General features: G+C 49.1%; 1 protein-coding gene across 2 annotated transcripts in view; it reads left to right on the top strand.

Annotated features, from left to right (window-relative positions):
- OSBPL1A (oxysterol binding protein like 1A) overlaps positions 1 to 14,859 on the top strand; it is a 1,951,189-nt gene that overhangs the window by 766,412 nt on the left and 1,169,918 nt on the right. For both annotated transcript variants that reach the window (XM_085605749.1, XM_085605748.1), the window contains exon 14: positions 12,822 to 12,903. In XM_085605749.1, coding sequence (XP_085461875.1) covers positions 12,822 to 12,903 — 82 coding nt within the window. The remainder of the gene's footprint in view (positions 1 to 12,821; positions 12,904 to 14,859) is intronic.

Here is a 14,859-nt window from a genome sequence, read left to right on the forward strand (position 1 = left end):
GGAATTATGGACCGCCAAGCCCGCCCAGACAGCCGGACAGGCACCACCTGGGGCAAGCAGCCGAGGGTCTCAACAGGAGGGCCGCAAGCGAAAAGGTGTCTCCGGGGATGATGGAAGGACGAGAAAGCACACAAGACGCAGCGAAAGGCCAAGGCGGGCCCCCTGGATATCAAAGGATCCACCCCAGGCACCCCGCCGTGCGATTCCGCGGCCGAATTGGGGTCCCAGGACCGCCCGGGCCTACGGGTTTGGGATCAGGGTCCTGTCCACTCGAAGACCAGCCGTGCACCCCTTGAGCAGGAGAGACCAAGCCAGGCAACGCGGGGAACCACACAGTGCTGGCCCCGCCTCCAATGGTGGCTACTCGTGCGCACGGGGGGCCCTAAATCTACTGTCCCGGACCCCACCGCCGCCAGGACCCAGACACTGCAGTGTGGGACTCACCTCAGTTCACCAAACACCAACAGAGCCTCTCCATGCTCCAACTTCGCCGCCACTCCCGCCGCCCGACACAGCGGCCGCTCCCCCAGGCAGGTCACAAGGAAAAGCAGGGCAGGCCCGAGGACTCCAGGTGTCACCCTTGCCTCAGTCCGTCGCGATGAGCGGCTCCCGCCGCCTCCTCCTGGTGGGGCCAGGCACTGGAGATCACAAGCACTCCAGAAGGGGGGGAGAGACAGGAGGTTGACAGGCGGTATCCAAGGGCGAGAGATCTTCAGGCGCTGCCCCGGCGCCGCACACCGCGGCCCAGCTTCGGCCCACCAGAGTTTCAACAATGCGCCCGGGAGGCAGCGCAGGTCAGCCTCCCCTCCCGGGACCGCCCAGTACCACAGGCAGTGCAGCTGCCGCGTGGTAACGGCCGGTCAAACAACAATAATGGCGGTGGAGTGCAGGGATACCCCACAGTTCGAGCCTGCAGCCAGAGCAGCCCCCAGGGGCAGTTATCGCCTTAGGGCCCCGCTACTTACAAGGCAAGGCGCCGCACACGGCAGCGGAGGATGCGGTCGCGGCCGCCATTTTGACTCCAGCGGTCTGCGGGCCGGCTCCTGCCTCGGAGGTCTCGTTGCAGGGTTCCGCACCCCAGGATGCCCCACTGGATCACGCAGCCGGGTAAGGAGAGGGGGGATCCAGCTCCGATGGTCTTGTACGGGCAGGAATGCGAGCAAGTGGTGGAGGGGTCCCAGAGCACTCTTAGAGTGCGTCCACCATCTTGCTCGGCTAGCCACGCCCCCTCAAAAGCTATTTTTAAGAGTTTAAATGGGATGTTCTCTCAATTTATTTGGAAATATGGGAAGATTAGGAGATCTATGACCTTCTTGACATTACCACAAGATAGGGGGGGGGGCTGACAGTCCCTAACCTTCTATATTATTATTGGGCCATAACATTGCAACAAATGGGGATATTGTTCAAACTTAAGGCAGAAATAACCCCGGGTGGACAGGATGTAATCCGTCCTACTATATTCGAGTTGGCTATTGGTGGTGCAGCACCTGGGATATTAATGAGTCAGTTGGAGGGGAGCTATTATAAAAAAGCACGCTTTAAGCCTCTGAGAGCGGCCTGGAATGTTTGGCACAAAGTGTGTAAGCACTTAGAAATCCCTAAACTTCAGCAATATCTAGCACTGTGGCGCTCACCAGTTTCCCCTGCCCCATTATATGACTCACTGGGTAAAAAATGGGAACAAGCTGGAATAAATAGTATCGGTGATATACTTGATTTAAATGGAGATATATCTGTTACAGAATTACAGGAGAGATATGGTTTGGACTCCAGTGCGTTTTTTAAGTATGCCCAAATCAGGGAGACAATTAGACTTATTATCACGCAGATTATGAATCAGAGAAGAATACTACAGCTGTTAGAGTTTATGGCATATATACAACCGAGTATCAAAGAATTATATTCCATCTTGATGGGGGCCAACGTGGATGATATTCCCAGAATTGAAACTGTTTGGGCAGATAAATTAGGGAATTCAGATGTTGATTTAAGCAGATCATTAGCACTCTCCAAGAAGGTTTTTTATCTGCCAATCTTAAAGCCCAACATTTCAAAACCGCTTTCAGTTTATATTTTACACCGGCAAAGTTATTTGCTTGGGGGAAAAGGGAACACGACCACCATCCAAGGTGTGCACAGGGGCCTGCAGACATGATTCATATGTTTTCTGATTGTGTTAAACTGAATGAACTGAAACCTGGTATTGAAACTTTTCTGTTTAAAACTTTATCTCAGGTGGTGCCTCTTTCTTCGACCTTGATGTTATTATGGTGTGACGAGTCTCTACAATTGGACTCAACGCAAATTGGTCTTTTGTTTTATGGTAACTTCAATAGTGCGTATTCTCTGCCGCTCTCGCCGCTCGGCCGAGCGGCCTTATTTAAAATGATGTCCCTGCCGCGCTTCCTCTACGCCCTCCAGAATACCATGGACCTGGTCCCGGCACGCTACTTTCGCGAGGTGGAGGGCCTCCAGCGGCGCCTGTTCTGGGACGGGAGGCCGCGTATTGCTCTGGCTAAATTGACGCTCCCGTGGTACGATGGAGGGGTCGCCCTCCCGGACATCAAACGGTATTACTGGGCCTCCCAACTAGCTGCAATTAATCATGGCCTTTACGGGCCCGCCTTGAACCCGGCATTTGAGATGGACAGGACGCTTCTGCCCGGTGGCGATTATAATCGAGCGCTCTACTCTGGCGCGCCCGACTCCCGTTTGACGGGACCGACGCGTGTCATGGTGCGTGTCTGGCACGCGGCTAATGCAGCTATGGGGTGGAAGGACCGTTTGACCCGAGCGTCTCCGCTGTATGCATCTGAGAGGTTGGGCTCCCTGTGGACGTCGAAGGGCTTCGAGAAGTGGGACACGATCGGAATCAGCACGGTGGGAGATCTCTGGACGAGGGGGGGATTCAAAACTTTTGAGACGCTGCAGGCGGAGTTTCAGCTGCAGGGCAGTGAGTACTTTCGGTACCTACAGGTCCGCCATGCGCTGGGCTCCGTCTTCCCGGATGTTGCATCCATTCCGGAGTCTTCCCCCCTGGAGGACAGAGTGCTAGATGGCCATGTCCCGGACAGCACGATCTCCCTCATATACAAAAAATTGATTAACGATAGATCGTGTCTGCTGACTAGTCTCCGCGAGGCTTGGGTTGCCGACGGGCTGGAGCTGGACGACGAGGATTGGATCTCCGCGGTGGCCTCTCCGAAAGAGGTGGCCATCCCGGCTCGCCTTCGTTTCGTCCAGCTCAAGATCCTTCACCGGGTCTACGTGACGGGGCCAAGGCTTTTACGTATGGGTTTTGCCGGTGATGGAATGTGTAAGCGTGGCTGTGGTGCGTTGGCGACTTTCATGCATATACTGTGGGAGTGACCGAAGGTGGAGCGATTCTGGCGTGGTGTGCATGAGGTTCTACGAATGGTTACGCGTGTCGCGCTGCTGCCTGAAGCGAGGAGATGCTTGCTGAATGTCTGGGAACCAAATGACTACTCGGTCCCGCAGGCGCGGTGGGTGACTCTGGGATACATGATAGCCAAGCGTGATATTGCCCAATTGTGGGGATCCCAGAGGCCCCCTGCGGTGTCGGCCTGGAAAGAGCATATGGATTGGTGTATGTTTCGTGAAAAGGTGGTGTATGTGGCGAGGGGTAAGCCTGGGGCGTGGATGAAACTCTGGGGCCCCTGGAACGCCTACCGCGGGGGTATTTGTGAGCCGCCGCTGCTACCGGCGGCCTCGCCGGCTCCGTCTCCCTAGATGGCGCCCCTCCCTTGGCCGCGGGCGCGCGGTCCCCCAGTCCCTGATCTACTCCCGTCCCCCTCTTCAGAATTTTGCTGCTGGTTTGGATCCCCCACTTATGGAGCACGTGTTGTCACGTCGGATCGAGGGTTGCCTTGCGGTTGTGGTTTGTTTACGTTGTTTTGCGTTAAGAAAATGGAACCGTACTGTGGGCATGGAGCTGTGAGGCCTGCACCATTGATCACTCCTGTCTTCCTACTGTGCACCGCTGAGAAAGCTTTTTGCTGTATGTATGTAATATGCTTTTGATGCTCTAGCGGCCGGCCGTGTGGTTGTAGGCCCATACCTGTAACTTCTATAAACTGCAATAAACGGTTTCAAAAAAAAAAAAAAAAAAAAAAAAAATAGTGTGTATTCTGATCGCATCAAAATGTAAGGACATGGATCCCCGACATACCAGGCTTGGTATGTGAGACTTTTTCATGTATTTAATTTTGAGATGAGTCTGTATAAATGCAAAGGCCGAAGAGCGAAGGAAAGGGTTGTTCAAGTCTGGAAACCGCTCATGGAATTATAGAATTCACGGTGTGTATTGTAGTATATTTATTTTTTGGTTAATTGCTTTAGACATGTGTGATTCTCTCGCTTAATGCAAATATTGTTATTCCTGAGAAAAAGTAAAAAATAAAATTTAAAAAAAAAAAGAAGTATCCATCAGAAGAACAAGCTACTTATAATCGGTAGCTTACTTTTGCTGGATACTGTATCTAACCGCAGATTTCTCACTGCATGTCCACCTCCCCATTCTGGGGCATGGCCTCCTTTACCATTCAAAAACGTTCCAAATTAGAGATCTGCACACTGGTACCTCCAATTGTTTGCACTGTGCATCTGAGGGTGCACAAGAATCGAGCAAGAAACTGACCTCACTATATAGGGCTTGGGCTTATACACGGCTCCGGTTCGTCACTTTCGTGGATTAACAAGGCTATCACAGAGTTGCACTTCGTCACTGTGAGAAGTTGGCCTGATATATGATGTCACTAATTCTAGTGTACACCTTGTATCAGTCCAAACAACCCTTATGGTGATTGGTTGTAAAGTCAACCTTATAGACCAGCTATCCTAGTGGTAGCATGGACAAGAGCAGTCTTAGGCTAAACTCTGTATGGCATGTGAAGCCAGCTGTTATACCATTTGTAATCCCTTGAATACCAAATGAAAGGACACCACAACAGATATATATAAAAATAGAATGTATTTATTCTAGTCAAACCCTCAGCACTCTTTTTGAGATTCGAGGTAAGTACAACACAGTCTTATTTAAGCATACATTAAGTCACACAGGTAAGTAATACAGTTAGGCCCTAGGGGCCACGCAAACCATATACTAAGTAAGTGGTATAAGAACCACTGTCACGAACACAGAATAGGCCTAGGCCTAGGGAATCGCTGGGGCTACACTATACTACCAAAGGTTAGGAAGTGGGAGGCCCACGAGATTCAGGTGCAGAGTGGAAACACTCACGCGTAATGCGTAAAAGTCGATAGAAATAGTAGTTATTAGAAATTAACAGTTTTAGGACACTTCTGGAATAGCTAGGAGTTCGAGACTTGGAAACTAGACCCTAGGATAGTCACTACCCTTGTGAGCACCGGAGTACTCAAGTTACCTAGCCCACGGGCTGCGGGTGCATAGGTGTGAACTTGCGTCCGGTTTCGTCGTTGACTCCTATGGATGCCTGAAGGAAAGTTGCTGACAGGCAGTCAGTGAAGAGTGTCCGGTGGATCCCAAGGATGGAATCAAGAAGGAAGGATACCTGCAAGCAGAAGGGACAGAGTCTAGGTCACCAGCCAGGAGCCGGGAAGGAACCAGGCCATGTCGTGCAGATGCAGGTGAAGAGGTAAAGCTTGTCACAGCAGCCACGGGTACCTGGAGACGTCGAGGACGACCAGGACCAGGAGGCGAGCTGTCCCACGAAGGCTCTTGCTGTCGGCGGCGTCGATGTCGAGTTAGGACCCAACAAGCCTTGGCAAGCGGAACCCACGCAGAATGGAGGACTTGCTTCTGGTGCAGACCAGGAAGGTCTGGGGTGCTTCTCTTTCACAGAGGAGCGAGTGCCAGTCTGGAGGAGCCGGACCAGCAAGATGAAATCAAAGGTTCGTTGTCGCAGAGGTCACTAGCCAACGGGCCAGCAACCGGACAACACGTCGAGCAACTCAGGTGCAGAAGGGCCCCACGCAGAACACGTGAAGTGTGGGGAGCTGATCTTCTTTGAAGATGCTGCTCGGGATGGGGGCTTCTCAATTCCCCAAGCACAGCCTCGAGACTCAGAAGTCGCGCTAGTCAGTTACTAGCCACTTTTCCCAAGTTGCCGGTCCCACGTCGCCTCCACGGGTCTCCGCTTCGCTGCAGATGTGGATCTGGGTCAGAGGGGTCAGGAAGTCTCGGCGCTGGTCAGTCTCTGCAGTCGTCCCTCGTAGGATCAGTCGCAAAGCAAGCAGCGGTCGCTGTATGGTGCCTGGTTGCCCAGGGTGGTCACTCCTTGGCCACAAGGGAGATTCTTCAGTTTTCTTCCTGAGGTCGAATGTCGATGGTCCAGAGTTTCTGATCAAGTTGCAGATTCACGAAAATATAATTTTGCAGGGCTCAGCTACCTACTGATGTACTGGGCTAGTGGGCTGGGCTACCTGCAAGGTCCCTCCTATGGGTGGGACCAGGAAGGGGAGTGGTTACACCCCCTTTCCTTTGTCCAGTTTCGCGCCAGAGCTGGGGCTGGAGTGCCCCAGCGCCGGTTTGAACTGGACTATGCATGGGACACCTTGTGTGCCCCAGGCAGTGTCTAGTTTCTTTCATCCCTCCCTTCCCCAATACACTAAGTCCTGTCTGGGGTGGTGCTCGCACCTCCCAAGGCAGGAAACCTATTGTCCAAGCCTCCCTCGCTGGAAGGACTCCCAGCAGCAAGAGGTCAGACTTGTGTCTGTGGCAGCAGCATCCATTTTGTGATGCTGGGGCTCTGGTTAACTTTAACCAGGTAAGTAGGTTTCAACAGGTCTTCTCCCTCTAGAAGGGAGGAATAATATCCTCATTGCCAGAAATGGTATGGGGGTATCATTCCAAAGTGTTAGACACCTTACACGACATGTTTTGATAAAGCCAAACCATAGTTACCATAACCGTTTAAGATTATAAGGCACTTTAAGAGTATATGGTAGGCTATATCATAGAACAGCTATAAGGACATGGTTCTGAAAGCTGCAGACAGGCTCAGCTCATGCTAGAGCACCTTCTCACATGTTACCAAGCACTCTGCCTCCAGGATTGTTAATGCCTGCGATAGGAGTGGCTGATAGGTACACGTGTCTATATATAAGGTAGGTATAGGAATACTACACCTAAGCAAGGGGTGATTACACGACCTTGCCCCAGCTGAGTGATCAGCCAGTTGTGTCATAATGGAAGGCCAGGGGTGGCACAATACATGCTGCAGCCCCTGGTAGGCCTAGGGTACACCTATGCCCTGGGTACCTAAGGTACACTATACAGGGGCCAATAAGGTGATCCTAACCAATTGGGTTATGCACCTAAAGTACATAGTATGAATTTAGAGAGAGAACAGCTGGGCTGTGGGTCTGATTGGCAGGCCCACTGCCACATCTAAGTCGAAAACCAGTGAAGCAAAAGCAAAAAGTGGGGGTGAACATAGAAAGCAGACCCTACTCTCCTACACAACCCCCCTCCCCCAACTTAGGGACATTAAACTAACCTTGACCAGTTGAGTCTTCATGTTCTAAGTGGAAATATCTGGAGAGTCCATCTGCATTGGCATGGTCAGTCCCAGGTCTATGTTCCACTGTGAAGTCCATCCCCTGTAGGGAAATGGACCACCTAAGAAGTTTGGGATTTTGACCCTTCATCTGATTTAGCCACAAGAGGGGCTTATGGTCTGTCTGAATCTTGAAGTGAGTGCCAAACAAGTATGGCCTCAGCTTCTTCAGGGCCCAAACCACAGCAAAGGCCTCCCTCTCAATAGCTGACCAACGTTTCTCTCTAGGGGTCAGCCTTCTACTAATAAAAGCAATGGGCTGGTCTTGACCATCTACATTCAGTTGTGAACGAACAGCTCCCACACCCAACTCAGAAGCATCTGTCTGGACTATGAACTCTTTGGAGTAGTCTGGACTTTTCAGAATAGGTGCACTGCACATGGCCTGCTTCAGGTCATCAAATGGTTTTTGACAGCTTACTGTCCACTGAATTTTCTTTGGCATCTTCTTAGAGGTCAAGTCATTAAGTGGTGTCACAATGGACCCATAGTTCTTAACAAACTTGTTGTCGTACCCAGTCAGACCCAAGAAAGCTCTGACCTGAGTCTGGGTAGTTGGAGGAGTCCAGTCCTTTATGGTCTGGATCTTGCTCTCCAGTGGTTGAACCTGACCCCCACCAACTAGGTGGCCCAGGTATACAACCTTGCTCTGCCCTATCTGGCACTTAGTGGCCTTGATAGTGAGGCCTGCCTTTTGCAGGGCCTCTAAAACATTCCTCAGGTGGACCAGGTGATCCTCCCAGGTGGAGCTAAAGACAGCAATATCATCAAGATAAGCTGCACAGTAGTCATCCAGACCTGTAAGGACTTGATTCACCAACCTTTGGGAAGTGGCAGGTGCATTCTTCAAACCAAAGGGCATTACCACAAATTGATAATGTCCTCCTGGGGTCGAGAAAGCAGTTTTGGCCTTTGCATTCTCAGCTAGTCTGATTTGCCAGTAGCCTGCTGTCAGGTCAAATGTGCTCAAAAACTTGGCAGCTGCCAGTCTGTCAATGAGCTCATCTGCCCTAGGTATTGGGTGGGCATCTGTCCTAGTGACAGCATTGAGACCTCTGTAATCCACGCAAAACCTCATCTCTCTCTTACCATCTTTGGTGTGAGGTTTTGGCACAAGAACTACAGGACTAGCCCAAGGGCTGTCTGAAGGTTCAATGACTCCCAGCTCCAACATCTTTTGTACCTCAACTTTTATGCAGTCCCTGACATGGTCAGGTTGCCTGTAGATTTTACTCTTCACAGGCAGACTGTCACCAGTGTCCACCTCATGGGTGTACCAGTTTGTCTGACTTGGGGTCAGAGAGAACATATGTCTGTAGGACTGCAGAACTTGTCTGCAGTCCTGTTGCTGATGATCAGTGAGGCTGTCAGAAAAGATCACACCATCAACTGAGCCATCATCAAGGTTCTGAGTCAACAGGTCTGGGAGAGGGTCACTCTCTTCCTCCTGCCCCTCATCTGTAGCCATGAGTAAGCCCATGTCTGCCCTGTCAACATATGCCTTCAATCTGTTGACATGAAGCACCTTGTGGGGGCTTCTGGGAGTCCCAAGGTCCACCAAGTAGGTGACTTCTCCCAATAGTGTGGGGTCCAGACCATTTGTCCTGGAGTGCTGCTGGGGCCACTGGCTCCAACACCCACACTTTCTGCCCTGGCTGGTACACAGTCAGCACAGCCTTTTGGTCATGCCAAGCTTTTTGGAGTTCTTGGCTTGCCTCAAGGTTTTTAGAAGCCTTCTTCATATACTTTGCCATCCTGGAGCGGAGGCCAAGTACATAATCCACTATGTCCAGTTTGGGTTGTCTGAGAGGTCTCTCCCATCCTTCCCTTACTAAACACAGGGGTCCCCTTACAGGATGCCCAAACAAAAGCTCAAAAGGGCTGTAGCCAACCCCCTTTTGTGGGACCTCTCTGTAAGCAAACAGAAGGCAGGGTAAAAGGATGTCCCATCTTCGCCTAAGCTTGTCTGGTAAACCTTTTATCATCCCTTTTAGGGTCTTGTTGAATCTCTCCACAAGCCCATTGCACTGTGGGTGATAGGGTGTAGTACATTTGTAGTTAACACCACACTCCTTCCACATTGCAGTCAAATATCCTGACATGAAGTTGGCACCTCTGTCAGAAATAACCTCCTTTGGAAAGCCCACTCTAGACAATACTCCAAGTAGGGCCCTTGCCACAACAGGAGCTGTTGTGGTCCTTAGGGGTATAGCTTCTGGATACCTGGTGGCATGGTCCACTATCACCAGTATGAATCTGTGCGCAGATGCTGTTTGGGGGTCCATTGGTCCTACAATGTCTATCCCCACTCTCTCAAAGGGAACCCCCACCACAGGTAGTGGTATGAGGGGGGCCTTTGTGGTGCCACCTGATTTGCCACTGGCTTGGCAGGTGACACAGGAGCGACAAAACTCCTTTGTATCTTCTGACATATGAGGCCAGTGAAAGTGAGGGACAAGTATGTCCCAGGTCTTATTCTGGCCTAAGTGTCCTTCAAGGGGAATATCATGGGCCAAGGTAAGAAGGAAGCCTCTGAAACTCAATGGTATGACCAACCTCCTGGATGCACCAGGCTTGGGGTCTCTAGCCTCTGAATACAGTAGCCCTTCATCCCAATACACGCTATGGGTACCTTGAGCATTCCCTGCAGCCTCAGCAGCAGCCTGCTGTCTGAGGGGTTCAAGAGAAGGACAGTCTAATTGTGCCTGCCTCAGATCTGCCCTTGAAGGTCCCCCTGTCCCAAGAAACTCAACCTGATCAGGTTCCAGTTCTTCTAGGACAGTTCCTTCAGGGCTCTCAGAATCATCCTCCTGTGAGGGCTGATCCACCACCTGAGGCAGGGGGGGGAGGCACAGCCTTTACCCTACTGCTCTTCCTCTTGGGTTGTGTCTGGTCCATTGTCCCAGGATCCAGCACTTGTTTTGTGTTGCACTTTTTGGCCTTTGACCTGGTCACAGCAAGGACATGTGCATCTATCCCCAGCATTTCTGCATGGGTCCTATACTCCACTTCAGACCAAACTGAAGTTTCAAGGCCATTTCCCAACAGACACTCTACAGGAAGGTCTGAACTTACCACAACTTTCTTGAGGCCAGTTACCCCTCCCCAGGAGAAGTTAACAATAGCCACACTATGGGAGGTAATGGCATTGCTAGCGTTGGTCACTAGGTAATTCTCACCTAGCATGATCTGTCCAGGGTCCACAAAGGCAGATGTCACCATTGTGACACTAGCCCCAGTGTCCCTGTAGGCCTGAGCCATTCTATGATTGATAAAAGGAGTCTGTCTGTACTTGCCCAGGTTACTGGGACCCACAGTAGAGGACAAAGCTATGTCCCCATCACAGATCAGAGCTGCCTGAGTAGGTATCCTGACTAGGCCAGAATCCTCCTCAGTTCCCAGGGTTAACCCTACTACACCCTTTTGCTGGGAACCACCACTTACAGCTGGACTAGGGGGTACAGTTGCCTTAGGGGCAATGGTGGCTGGGGGCTTATCCTTTTTGGTGCACTCACTAAACCAATGTGAGTTTGACTTAGAATAGTTGCACCATGGTTTCTTTTGGCCATCTTTCTTCTTATCCTTTTTGGAACCACCCTCCCCCTGAGCCTTTTGGGGGCCTGGTGAAGACTTCTGGTCTTTTTGTTTCTGATCATTACCCTTCTGGTCTGCCTTTTTCTGATCACCGCCCTGGTTCTGTTTTTTCTGCTTAACTCTAGTTCTGACCCACCTATCTGCCTTCTTTCCCAATTCCTGGGGAGATGTTAGGTCAGAGTCAATCAAGTGTTGATGCAGCAGCTGGTTTTGACAGTTATTAAGGATTTGTTCTCTCATGATCAAATTATACAATCGTGTATAGTCCTTAACCTTACTACCCAATAACCAGCCTTCCAAAGCCTTAGTGGCACAATCTACAAAGTCAGTCCAGTCCTGAGTCTGTGTCTTCTGGGTATCCCTGAACAACCTGTATTGTTCAGTGGTTAGGCCAAACCCTTCAATCAGAGCACTCTTCAGGACAGTGTAATTTTCAGCATCCTCATCACTAACTGTGAGGAGCTTGTCAGTAAACAAACTGAGTGTGCAGCTGTCTTATGCATAGGTCTGCAAGATGGTGCTGAAGTGAGGAGGAATGCACACGTGGAGTGGAGGCACAGTCTGAAACATGTGGACTCATCCGTACAGGAACGATGGTATACTGTAGAAGGCCACATTTATGTCTGTTTTTGGAGTTGGGTGCTTTCTGTGTCTCCGATTGACGAGAAAGCTGGAAGTGCTGCATTTAGATATTTCTGAAAGGTCAGATGTATCTTTGATCCTTGGTGGCTAACACACAACCAGAGGAATTCAGGGTAAGAACTGTAATCTGCCAGCGTATTAGTAACACCACCTAGGAACAGCATACACCTTAGGTAAATGGTAGCCGCTACCTAGTCCTGGGGGGTTGCACCAATCCCCAAAGGAACTAACAGCCAGTTTATCCAGCATCTGAAAACCTGAGGTCGAAGATCATAGCAACCCGGTTTAAAGTGCAACCCAGATTGGAGTAAGGGAGTCGATTCTAACAGTCAACTATAGGTCGTTGCTGAAGTCCCCAGTCTACCTTCACCTTGATTATTTTTATTTGAGAAGGAAATGCTGTCTACCGTCTGGTTCACAAGGTGATTAAGAGTACGAAGGAGTGCTCAATTTAGGTCATTGTTCTTTCATATTGATGCGTCTCTCACATAGGGTCCCAAAATATCTCTGTATTCTTTAGGCAGGCTCTAAAATTTCTGCAACCCATGTTTGCCTGTCTCATGAACACTAGTGGCGGTACCTAATGTGTTTCTGAGTTTTCTCTCCTTTTACCAAGCGATAGAAGAGAGGTCCCATTGCTGGCCCTGTATAGCTAAAGAATTGAAACCACAGTTTATCATGGACTATGCAAATAATTCCTTTATAGGTTTATAGTGAGCAAATATAATGTTCTATCGATAATGTGGCATGGTTCTGGCACTCATCCAATCATGTTTGTCACCCTAGAAACAGAGATTCCTTGTTTGTGGAACATTGAATAAAATAGTTGCCGGGACAATGAAGTTATTATGGAAGTGTTTTTTATTGACTATGACTTGAGAACCCTTGCATCTCTTTGTCTTGTCTGTAAAGCCAGCTCTCTCCCTCTCTTCCTGTGACAAAATGAAGGCAAGTTTACAGAATAGCAAATAAAATTATATATATATTTTGAAATGGTTAGGATTTATTTTATTTTATTTACAGAAAGCGCATTCATGCCAATTGAGACTGGATAAAGAAATCTCCAGTTTTCTTGCTACAATTAAGGAATGGGAAATTGCAAAAGGTAAGCTTTGTCCCTCCTTTATTTAAGTTAAATTGTTTGCTAGCTACATTTAGCCATCTAACAAACGGAAAATGCAAAGAATTGCAATGCTTTATTTGTGTGTATAGAGAGAGATACGCATCTAAATATTACTAAATCTGAAAGGGTATATTGGACAGCAAGAGAGGAGATCATCGTATTTGAAAAAGGGGCATGGTGGTTGGGTGACGGTAGCTCATTATCTGGGCATTTCTTTTACAGCAAATCTAGTTTGAAAAACCAAATTAAAAAAATGCAAACACATGAAACCAGAACAGTGAAGCAATGTTGCCTCTTTGTTAAAGAATTGAGAGCTGTTTGTTGAAGGAAGGTTTGAGAGTATACAGGGGCATAATCATACCCAAAGCATTTTATGGAGCAGCTTTATGTAAAAGTATAGTCAGACAAACAATTGGAGTGATCCAGAGCACTGTTTTAGAGCATTCAACTCTTCACTAGCAATGATGTAGTTCACTGGGACTTTGGCATTCAGCACAAGAAAAACAATTGGCAGACGTCGTGGTCCAGTTGGAAGCCTACAGTGTTTTCCTAATTGAGCTAAAACTTTGAATTTTCTCCTCTTAGAATTTAAAATTCTACTCTGGATATACTACTCCAGAATCCCAACTTAAGTTCTTTGAATATGTCGTCTTCCCACTCTGCCTGCATGACTGCTTTCAGGAGGGCACTTTCTGTAACATAATATGGTAGTGTCAAGGCTTTTTTTTTTTTTTAGAACGATTGTTGGGTAAACAGGAGATATAGAAATTACTAGACACGGTTGACTGTAGATGTGGCACATCTAGATATAGAAATTATAGTGTTGGCTATTTTTAGATGTGGCACATACAGAAAGATGTGTTGTAACCCAAAATTGTGGCAGTTGACTGTCTTCAACCTTGGACTGCTATTCTAGGAATCTTGACTGGTGAGGAGAGACACAATGATGCACCAGAGTAGGGGGTTGCCCTAATACATTTGAGAAAGTGTGGATGGCATGTAACAAACACTTTGGCCAGGCTTGTGATTGATAAACTGAATAACCACAAAGATTATACTGAGCTGATAGACTTCTAGCTGCAGATTCCTTACTGTAGATGTATACCCAGGTGTCAAACTGGTTCTGGATTTTTTTGTGAGCAGTACCCCTGTGTGCTAGTAGGTGGTGTCATGTGGCACTGTGTGGCATCATCCACGCTCAAAGTGATGTGCTTGGTGTCTATATAGGCACCACCCCAGCGTGCTGACGTCCGTTCTTTATTTATTTTTTCTGCTCCAGTCAGCTCGGATCTGGAGAGAGCTACCCCATATCACTTTTTGACTAGCCCTTTTTTCGACTTTCGTCGAAGTCTTTTGAGAAGTTTTTTACTGATGTGGCAGGAATATCTACGAACGCTGTCTTCAAGCCCTGCAGCTCCAGCCACCGATCAATGTTGGTGACTGACCCGTGCTTTGTTTGCCTCTGGTGCTTCGAGCGTCACCACAACATGAAGACCTGTGTAGATTGTCACACAATGCATCCGAAGGCCTTAATGGATTGGTCCCTCAAGCGCTTGGTAGTTCTATGTGCAACGGTGCGACGCTCAACGCCGGTCTAGAGGAAGGTTCCAGGATTGGTCACATAGCCCATGATCTTCGGCAAAGTTGTCGGGTCACTCGGGTAATCCCCCTGTGCAAGGAGAAGAGTAAGAAGTCAAAGAGGCCATGCTATTGATGGCGCCCTGCCTGCAGGGACTCCCCTTCCAGACTACTCGCCTCTGGAAGACAGATTGTTACTAGAGCCGATGGACCGCAGGGCGATCTCCTTAACATACAAAAAACTAATAAATAATCGCACAGGCACAATGCTGAAAACACGAGCCAGGTGGGAGACGGAGGTAGGCGACATGACAGATGAGGAATGGAGGGATGCGCTTGCTTCCCCTCAGGAGGTGGCGA

The sequence above is a fragment of the Triturus cristatus genome, chromosome 5_1, assembly GCF_964204655.1.
Source record: "Triturus cristatus chromosome 5_1, aTriCri1.1, whole genome shotgun sequence".
Lineage (NCBI taxonomy): Eukaryota > Metazoa > Chordata > Amphibia > Caudata > Salamandridae > Triturus > Triturus cristatus.